The sequence below is a fragment of the Corvus moneduloides genome, chromosome 4 (genome assembly GCF_009650955.1).
Source record: "Corvus moneduloides isolate bCorMon1 chromosome 4, bCorMon1.pri, whole genome shotgun sequence".
In the NCBI taxonomy this organism is placed as follows: Eukaryota; Metazoa; Chordata; class Aves; order Passeriformes; family Corvidae; genus Corvus; species Corvus moneduloides.
Window position 1 is genome coordinate 26,782,891 of NC_045479.1, and position 9,749 is coordinate 26,792,639.

Consider the following 9,749-nt stretch of genomic DNA (forward strand, 5'->3'; position numbering starts at 1 on the left):
CTGCGCGCGCCCCGACAGGCGCCTCGGCCTATCAGGAGGCGGCGGCCGCGCGAAGGGAGGGGATATAAAGGCGGAGGCCTTAGGGCGGCTGTCACTCACCTGCTGCGTTTCGGTGGCAGCGGGGGTTTGTTCGCGGAGCAGCGTCAGCAGCGATGTCCGGCCGGGGCAAGCAGGGCGGGAAGGCGCGCGCCAAGGCCAAGTCGCGCTCGTCGCGGGCCGGGCTGCAGTTCCCCGTGGGCCGCGTGCACCGGCTGCTGCGCAAGGGCAACTACGCGGAGCGCGTGGGCGCCGGCGCCCCGGTGTACCTGGCGGCCGTGCTGGAGTACCTGACGGCCGAGATCCTGGAGCTGGCGGGCAACGCGGCCCGCGACAACAAGAAGACGCGCATCATCCCCCGCCACCTGCAGCTCGCCATCCGCAACGACGAGGAGCTCAACAAGCTGCTGGGCAAGGTGACGATCGCGCAGGGCGGCGTGCTGCCCAACATCCAGGCCGTGCTGCTGCCCAAGAAGACTGAGAGCCACAAAGCCAAGAGCAAGTAAAGCAGGCGAGGGAAGCGTCCCGAGCCCAGAGGCGAAACCCAAAGGCTCTTTTCAGAGCCACCCACAACCTCGAGAAAGAGCTTGAAATGCTGCGGAGCGGGCGCCGGGGGGAAGAAGGGAAGGGAAGGGAAGGGCGCCTGCGTTTGTCCTTGGGTGCGCGTGTGGTTTGGAGTGTCTTTCGTGTACCCAGCCCTGGCCGGTTCTGCCGGAGCGCTCAGGCGCGGCCGGGCTGTCTGCGTTTTACTCCCGGGCCGGGATCGGTCGGAAGCACTCTGTTCCATGTGCTGTTCGGGGACGGGCGCGGGAGGAAGGGGAGCGCGGGCTCCGCCGGGCGCAGGATGTCCCGGAGCCAATCGTGGCCCGCACGCTCTTTTGGAAATCGCGCGGGCGCTTAACCCTTCTTGGACACGGGCCCGCGCTCCCGCGGCCGCCACTGCCGCCCGGCAGAGTGAAGAGCCTCCTCTGCAGCGTTGCTATAGTCCCTGGAGTTAATTGCCCAGTCCCCCCTTTCAGACACGAGCGGGAATGAGAAAAAGAATACAGCGCGATATCTGGTCATAGAGAACTTAAGGATTGCTTATCTTTTTAAAGGAAAGTGTATTTTATTCTTGGCCTAGGTGGGTTTTGTTGGGTTTCTCTACTCACCTAAAGGCAGCTGGAGGACAGCAGCTCAACAAGCCCGTGGCAGGAGAAAAGCAAGCTTTAACGTTAAAGGAACACTAAAAATTAAACCAAGAATGACTATTAAAAACACAGCAACACAGCTCCTTTAAATGAAAATGTGGGTGGCTCTTAGAAGAGCCTTTGGGTTTTTGTTGCAGTGATACGGTAAGAGGAAAGAGCTTTAACCGCCGAAGCCGTAGAGAGTGCGGCCCTGGCGCTTGAGGGCGTAGACCACGTCCATGGCCGTGACCGTCTTCCTCTTGGCGTGCTCCGTGTAGGTGACGGCGTCGCGGATCACGTTCTCCAGGAACACCTTGAGCACGCCGCGCGTCTCCTCGTAGATGAGCCCCGAGATGCGCTTGACGCCGCCGCGCCGAGCCAGGCGGCGGATGGCCGGCTTGGTGATGCCCTGGATGTTGTCGCGCAGCACCTTGCGGTGGCGCTTGGCGCCGCCCTTGCCGAGCCCCTTGCCGCCCTTACCCCGACCAGACATGCTGCCGCTAGCGTTATCACCAGCCCCGCTGCTGTGACCCAGCGCCGCCCGCGCCGCGGCCTTTATGCGGTGTGGTCCGACCTGGTTGGGAGCAGGGGCGGGCTCGGCGGCCGGGGGCCGGGCCTGCGCCTCCGCCCCTTTCGCCGCTCGCCAGCACCGCCCCGGGGTCCCGGCCGCCTTCCCGCGCCTGTCCCCGCCTCCGTCTCTGCTCCCCTCCCTCCCCCCTGCCTCGCTCAGAATCCCCCAGGCCCTCGGCTCCCCCGAACAGCTTTCCCCGGCTTCTTCCCCTCCGGGAGGCGACAGCCCCAGACTTGCCTATGAAGTTTTGAGCACGTCCCCGGCGTCGACTCTCTCTGGGCTCGGTGTGACCAGCCTCTGGTGCCTCGGAGGCTCGCCGCGCACTGCGCCCTTGCGCCGGGGTTCGGCCGGTATTGCGGACTCCGGGAATCCTTAGAGTGTATTAGCGCTGCGCTCTCCCCGTACCGTGTTCCCGAAAAGCGTTAGGGGCTGCTTTCCTTGACTTTGCCTTTTTGTCTCCTGCCACCTGCTGGGCATCATGTAATTTCCTTCAAACATTGTCATATTACATTTTTTGCCAAGTGACATGAAAGATAGGAGCATATATTTGTCTTCCTGTTGATGTTGCTCTTTCAGATTTACAACGAATACTTTCAACGTTATTGTGTATACCTGCAGCACAGCATACTTTTTTTTTTTTTTCACCTTCCACATTTGGGCAAAAATAAACTATCTCTTGGGAGCACTAATTTTTTCCAAGAATGGGTGCAAATATAATGATTTGATTTCGTTTTATTTTCCTTTGTGAGTAGCACTAAATCGTCTAAATTGCTTGCTCTTCTGATGCTGTGTAGTGTATACTGGGAACTTATATGACAGTACTTTATAAAGAAACTTAACCACATACACCTTACAGTGAAAATAACTGTCAGAAAATGTATGTCCACTTTCTTATTCTTTCTTTTTTAGATACGGGTTTTGGGCCTACATATGCTCTGGAACCCTTTTAAGCAGAATCTCATGGGAATATATATATCTATCTTACAAAACAATTAATAACTTAGTTATTGATAATGCCACAGGCTAACTATGGCAATTATGGTGTTAGGTAATTGTGAAAATTCTGAAATAATTTCTTAAGATTTTTCTTAATTTATTTCCCGTATTTAAATTTTCCTAGATGTAGTTCTTTTGGGGGGGTGTTATGTTTTTCTGAGGGGGCTGGTGTTGTTTGGTCTTTTGCTTAGTTGGGTTTTGGCTTGGTTTGGGTTTTTTATTTCAGAAAATCAGCATGAAAATATTTTTTCATGTGGATGAAATTTTAATTTGTATGTTACAAACACTAGGCTGAATTCTTTATATTTCATCAGTGAGGACCAGTGTTGAACATATGAAATGGGAGTTTGTCAGCTGTAAACTGAATCTCAAAATTACTCTCGGCTGCAGCAAACAGCAGAAATTGCTATGAAATGGCTGCCCTGGCCTTTATATGCCCCTAAACGTTTACAGATATGTAAAGCCTTGGAAAGCAAGGTTTCACACTCATTGAGTTTGTATTTAGCACTTTTTTGAATAATATTTTCACTGACTTGTGAGTCATCTGGTCATCTTCCCCCTTTTTATCTACTTCAGTGCATGCTGAAGAATCCACCTAATAATCTCCTCTTATGTGCAAGGGTTAAAATCTTCACAAAACAGCAAAGCAGCAGGGACACACTTTTCCCAAAGTTTTGGCTGTTTACTAAAAATTCCAAGGGCCGAAGACTGGGTGAAAGTTCTCTTGGAATCTTTGCTTCATTCATCTGCAATTTGCATCATTAAGTTAAAAATAAATCGTTTGTAAATTTTAGGTTAAGAGATTTTAATACATCAGTATTAAGACAAGAGGAGCACCAAAAAATTAAAGGAGGGATGTAAGCCTCTTTCTTTTAGGAAAAACAATTGATATTTTCAGTTAGTATAACAAAAACTGAAAAGAAAAAAGTCTTGTTATGTTTAAATGTTACAATGCAAGATGTATTTTGTTCAAACTACAACACTGATGTAATAGGTTTCAAAACAGGGAGGCAGATATTCCCTTTAGTGTAGAAAGACCTGGAGTGTGTGCTCTAAAGAGTCTGGGATGATACACAGCAATAGGAATTCAGCTAACTGGTATGTATCAAAGGAGTTGGGGAACTTCATGAGCTCATTTTGCCATATGGAGGAAAAGAAAAAAACTCCACATGGGCTAGAAGTTTTGCAAACATCCTTGGTTTCCCTCACTACACTGTATCAAAACTTTATCTGCTTATGTCATATCTGGAGTTTCCAAAGTGCAATAACTATTCATTGCTTGTAGACAAGAAGGCCTCATTCACATCCTGCCCTTACAATTCTGGAAAGAACTCTAACATGGTTCTTAGAAAATAACTGTAGATCATATCATTCTTCAATCAGCTTTGGGAATCTGTGACCTGGAAAATGGCTCTTTCTAGACCATACTTATTTCCAGATCTGCTCTGCTGACTAGGCATAAAATATCCCTTCTTATAATTCACATATTTTTGCCAGCTCCAGCAGGAGATTTAGGTCTAATGCTGTGTCAGAAACTCCTAGTGTTCCACCTGAGAGGGAAAAAAATTTACAGCTCATTTGTGCTTCTGTGTGCTGAGTAACAGGATTTCTGTCCTCTCAAGAGTGTTAACGGACAAAGGCTGAAAGATGGTGGTATAGTTTCCATCTGTATTTGAATGGCGTGAATTTGAATCCATGTGGTTTAAAAATTGTTTCATTTCCTGATAATGAGGCATATTCTATTGCATGAGAAAAAAAGAAATAAAATTTATATATCTTTCAAATGTGTAATACAGACTTTTTTTACATTTTGAAGTGCATATCTCACCATGAGCCTTGGCCTATACCCAGAAATTATCAGATAAATAAAATAATATTGCTCTACTGCCAAGTCAAGAGCCTCACTGTTGTGGAAGTCACAACACTTGGTGAAGAATTTAGGTGCTGTTCATTTAGGCATGAGGTAATGGAAATACCAAATCAAAATTTATTATAGGACACTTTGACTTTACTAGTCATTTAGGAAAATAAATGTCAGTAGGCACAGAGAAAAATAATGGCAGCCTATGATTCCTTTAAGCAGAAGGAACAGAGATTCATTACTTATGTTACATTGGAACACCTGTGTAAGGAATCAGCTTTGAAATTCGGCATTAAAACAGGAAAAAGAATCACTGCTACTACCTACCCTATTCATCTCAGGAACAGGAACAAGGGTAGTTGCCCAGTTGCTGTAAACAATCTGCATAAAGCTGAATTAATTTACAGCACGTGTGGGATTTTGATGCAGAACATGAACCCACTAGACAATGGTTCTTTTTTTTCTTCTATTAGCTTTCTAAAAAATCTGGGTAGAATCTCTGTATAGGCCTGTGCTAATTCATAAATGTGTTAATTTCCTGGAAGGAACGCAACAACATTTTACTAAAATATTTCAGTATTTCTATTGACATTTTCTGGTTTTAAAAATTAGGGGAAGGTGAATGGAACGATGATACCCAAACAACTTCTACGTGAAGAAATGATGGAGTATCAAAGCCTTGGGAAGCCTTCCTGCTGTATGTATGCAAATGCACCAACTTGCTGTGTTGAGCACATGTTCCGTCTTTTGGGTTATATTCTATAGTGCCTGAAAAAATAAATTTTAGTCTGCAGTGGCTGAGAAATTAAAACCCATTTACTGGATTACAATACAAGTACTCGGATGATTCTAGGATATTGTGCTTGAATATCCAAAAGCAAAACACAGCTGCAGAAAAAAAGAGAGGCAGATTGTCCCTGACTTGCATCAACACTCAGGCCTGCCCTTCCTGTCTTCTGCTTTATGCCCATATTTCTTTTGCTCTTCAATGAAGAGGGATTCATAATGGTTCATTTCCTATGAGCATCCACAGCCTGATACTACCAGTCTGTTGTTTCTTGATCTCTCATTGTTGATTGAGGTTATCTCCAATGCTCAGTAATACCCCATATGAAGGAAAGACGGGCTTGAGAGTATAGGATCACATCTCTAAACACTTTCTAGTTTCTAAGTAAATCAGTATACAATCATGACAATGAAAACAAAGAAAAACACTAATGTTCAGTTTATAGTAATCTCACAATTTGTTTCTGCCATAAAGATGCAGGGAGAAATAAAATGGTTATGGAGTCCTTCAAAGATTGATAAAGATTACAACATTTCTTGTACAAGTCCAGAAAGCTGACAGAAAGCTGCCTCTAAATGTGAATAGCTTGACAAACAAGCCACTTATACACAAATATCAAAGGACTAGAGAACAACAAAATGTTAGTGCTAGTGCCTCTGGGAGGTTTTGAGCTCTCTGTTCTTGTCTATGGAGTTACTACTACTAGTTTAGAAAAAAAAAAATCCTCAGTGTCAGTATTCTGATAGTGTATTCAGTAATGTCACTGAAGGCCTTAATCCTCCCCCACTATAGGAAATAAGTATCAGATTAAACAGGCATTAAATAGATTTTCCCATTTCTGAGTTTTATCAAGAAACAATACAACATTCATCAGGGTCACACTGCAGTTTTTTAATGCTCATTATCGCAGCCAGATCATCCAAAACGTGCATTTACCTTCATCTTATATGTTTACTAAGGGAGACCTCACTAAGCTGTATTTTTTTCAACATTTACCTTCAAGAGGAGAAAAAAAAGGTATTTCAAATTACTAGAATAAATCTAGTATTTGCTCTGGTTGTAGCCGTTTCGATTTTCCACTTAAACACGGGTAATAAGAAAGGGATATGACATTTCTCAAATGACTCAAGTCACTGTGTTTCTTTATTTTCACACTCCCAAACAGCGAGGACTCTACGTTTTACCGACATTTCATTCACCCTTATACAGCTATTTTTAGCTCTGAATGTACCTGCTCAAAGGTTTTTAGGAGCTGATGATAGCCCGGATATGGACGGTACGGAACACAATACCATTGCAGCAGACAGTTAACGGCTTGGTATTTAAAAGAAATCAACATTACATTGAAAACGAAGGGGAAAAAAAATAGAGCGAATTCATCCATTGTTTGTAATATTGAGCTGCCGCTTCCCGGGGCAGGAATCCTCTTGATAAGGTGTAGGTTCTTCTTTTGTGAAAATAGCAAAGTGGTGAATCACCAGACGGTGTTATCCGGGATAAAAACTTACACAATCAACATTCATTCATTGAAACCCAGAAATGAGTTTTGCGTTAAGTGTCCTGGCTACTCAATATACCCTCAAAAGACCGAATTTTCTGGTTTAACTCCCCGTAAAATTCAAAATTCAGTACACTCCAGATTCTATTTCCCAATCAATTTTATCTAATTACGGGGCAAAGACGATAATTACTGCACGTATTAACACTAAAAGCAGCTTTACTGTAATTGTAGTTATCCTGACTTCCGAATCTAACAAACGAAAGCTATTTCGTCAAGGTTACATTGAAAATGCACTGACAGGAACATCAGTCTTCGGGAGGGACACGTCGGTGCTTTGTTCCACTGAAATAGAGAAGCATAAAGAAAGTAACATCGCCTTTCACACACGCTGCTAAAGCACAAACGTCTCCCCAAAAGGCAGTAGCTGAGACACAGAGACTGCTGAAGAGAGACTAAGCAGCGTGATTTCGGAGGGAAGCGGCTCAGCCGAGGGAGCCAGCTCTGCATCAGCGTCTGGGACCATGGGACGAAACTGTGTTACTTCCTCGGATTTAATATCCATTTACTCTGAGACCAAGCCTTCAAATCACTCTGTTTTTCACCTCTTCTGTAGAGAACCTTCTATAGAACAAGATTTCATGCCAGCTGTGCCCATTTAGCTTACAGTAAAATTTTAATTTACAATATAAACCGAAGGTTTCTCTCTGCCGAGGTCTCTGCGGCTTCACGCCGCTGACTTTCAGCGGTCGCATTTCCCTCATTTCTGCCCCTTCTAACGGGAAACTCCGCCAGCCTGTAGGGCAGACGCCCCCCTCCCCTCCCGGAAAGAAACGGAGTGCATCGGCGGTAAATTTCGTGAGGAAAAAGTCGGTTTTGGACCTTGAAGAAACACAACGGGCGCGGCGGCGGGCGGTGGAGCGGGGCTCGGCGCACCAATCAGCGCGCGCGGCGCCGCTATAAAAGGGGCGGCGGCGGCGGCGCTTCCATTGTTCGCCCGGATCGAGCAGGAGCCGACATGGCCGAGACCGCTCCCGTCGCCGCGCCCGATGTCGCCGCCGCCGCCCTGGCCCCGGCTAAAGCTCCCGCCGCCAAGAAGCCGAAGAAGGCGGCGAGCGGCTCCAAAGCCCGCAAGCCCGCGGGGCCCAGCGTCACCGAGCTGATCACCAAGGCCGTGTCCGCCTCCAAGGAGCGCAAGGGGCTCTCCCTCGCCGCGCTCAAGAAGGCGCTGGCTGCCGGCGGCTACGATGTGGAGAAAAGTAATAGCCGTATCAAGCTGGGTATCAAGAGCCTTGTCAGCAAGGGCATCCTGGTGCAGACCAAGGGCACCGGCGCCTCCGGCTCCTTCCGCCTCAGCAAGAAACCCGGAGAAGTGAAGGAAAAAGCTCCTAAGAAGAAAATAGCTGCAGCCAAGCCCAAGAAGCCGGCGGCTAAGAAGCCCGCCAGCGCCGCCAAGAAGCCCAAGAAAGCGGCGGCGGTGAAGAAGAGCCCTAAAAAAGCGAAGAAGCCGGCGGCCGCCGCAGCCAAGAAAGCAGCCAAGAGCCCCAAGAAGGCGACAAAGGCTGCCAAGCCCAAAAAAGCGGCGGCAGCAGCGAAGAGCCCGGCTAAGGCCAAAGCGGTGAAACCCAAAGCAGCCAAGCCCAAGGCGGCCAAGCCGAAAGCAGCGAAGGCGAAGAAGGCAGCGCCCAAGAAAAAGTAAATGGTTTCGGAAAAAAATCTTATCTGCTTTGCAGATAAACTCCAACGGCTCTTTTAAGAGCCACCCAAGTTTTCACAAAAAGAGCTGGAACTTTCTTAGATTCCTGTTCGTGTACGCGTATGCAATTTAAACCTTTTTTTTTTCCCTCTTCCATTGCTGTGGCTTTTAAGTGGACTCGATAATGTTTCTGCGCTCTTGTTCCCGGCTGCCGAGCAGCGCCGCAGCAGCAGAACACACCGCTGCACAGCTCATTAAAAAAAAAAAAAAAACAAAAAAAAAAACCTATGTGCTTCAGTGCAAATCCCTTCCCATTGGCCGCAGGAGAGGGGTGCAAGCCCGAACTCCTCGGGGTAGCTGGGCGGCGCTCGGGGCGCCCCGGCTCTTGAGACGGGGTGGGGGGGGGGGGAGTGGGGATGCTGCGGCGCCCTGTAGTTTCTCTCCTCTCAGGAGGGAGGCGGAGAGCTGCTCAGGGAAGCGCCTCGGACCGCCCCCAGAGCCCGGCGGATTTCGAAAACCCCGCGCTCCGCAAAGATTGGCCGTCTCTCTTCGGCTTTTCTAGTGTCCAGCAGTTTTCGGGTTAAAAAGGCGCCCCACCTTTTTCTTTAAGTTCACTTGGCGGAAGAGGCCTGCGAACTCCTTGGTGCGTTTGTACCGCCTCCCCCAACCCCCTTCCCCCCGCGGGCTTTTTCACTTCCAGTCCAGTTTTGTCCCCGCTTTGAAAACTGTAGGGCAAGCGGCGTCCGAGAAGTCCGAGGTTTCGAGCTGCCTTGGTGCTGCCCGCAGTCCTCCACCTCGGTGCTCAAACTCTCGCTCTTTGGAGCTGCCGCACTCAGTTCTTAGCCGGGTGTTCATTTTTGCACACTTGGAACAAAAAAAATGGTATTTTCTGTACACGTAACAACCTATATAGCTCTGGTCACTGGCACTTCCCCCGTCTCGGTTTTAGGATGCAGGGCACACTTTTTTTACTGCGCATGCTCTATGAGCAAGCGGCTTATGTGAGTATGGGGCGATCACAGCGTGTGGACGGGGATTTACTGTGTTAATGAGCACAAAGCTCAAGCAAAACTTGTCTCTCACTTTAGACTTTATAGTTCTTAGCTGAAGATAGCTGTTAAATATTGTAAAAAAT

General features: G+C 47.6%; 3 protein-coding genes across 3 annotated transcripts; 2 read left to right on the forward strand and 1 right to left on the reverse strand.

Moving 5' to 3' along the window:
* The first annotated feature begins 95 nt into the window (after positions 1-95).
* Positions 96-1,690, forward strand: LOC116442593 (histone H2A type 2-C). The gene has a single exon (XM_032105755.1). The coding sequence runs from the start codon at positions 153-155 to the stop codon at positions 540-542; it is 390 nt and encodes a 129-aa protein (XP_031961646.1). The 5' UTR covers positions 96-152; the 3' UTR covers positions 543-1,690.
* On the reverse strand, positions 1,287-1,727 carry LOC116442606 (histone H4). Its single transcript, XM_032105768.1, has one exon. It carries the CDS (start codon positions 1,696-1,698, stop codon positions 1,387-1,389), a length of 312 nt encoding a protein of 103 aa, XP_031961659.1. The 5' UTR covers positions 1,699-1,727; the 3' UTR covers positions 1,287-1,386.
* A 6,193-nt stretch (positions 1,728-7,920) lies between these two features.
* On the forward strand, positions 7,921-8,850 carry LOC116442577 (histone H1.03). The gene has a single exon (XM_032105740.1). The coding sequence runs from the start codon at positions 7,937-7,939 to the stop codon at positions 8,615-8,617; it is 681 nt and encodes a 226-aa protein (XP_031961631.1). The 5' UTR covers positions 7,921-7,936; the 3' UTR covers positions 8,618-8,850.
* The last annotated feature ends 899 nt before the right edge of the window (positions 8,851-9,749 follow it).

What these genes read in the sequence shown, in the direction of transcription:
- LOC116442577 (XM_032105740.1), top strand. Translation starts at nt 7,937, where the DNA reads ATGGCCGAGACCGCTCCCGTCGCCGCGCCCGATGTCGCCGCCGCCGCC.
- LOC116442593 (XM_032105755.1), top strand. Translation starts at nt 153, where the DNA reads ATGTCCGGCCGGGGCAAGCAGGGCGGGAAGGCGCGCGCCAAGGCCAAG.
- LOC116442606 (XM_032105768.1), bottom strand. Translation starts at nt 1,698, where the DNA reads ATGTCTGGTCGGGGTAAGGGCGGCAAGGGGCTCGGCAAGGGCGGCGCC.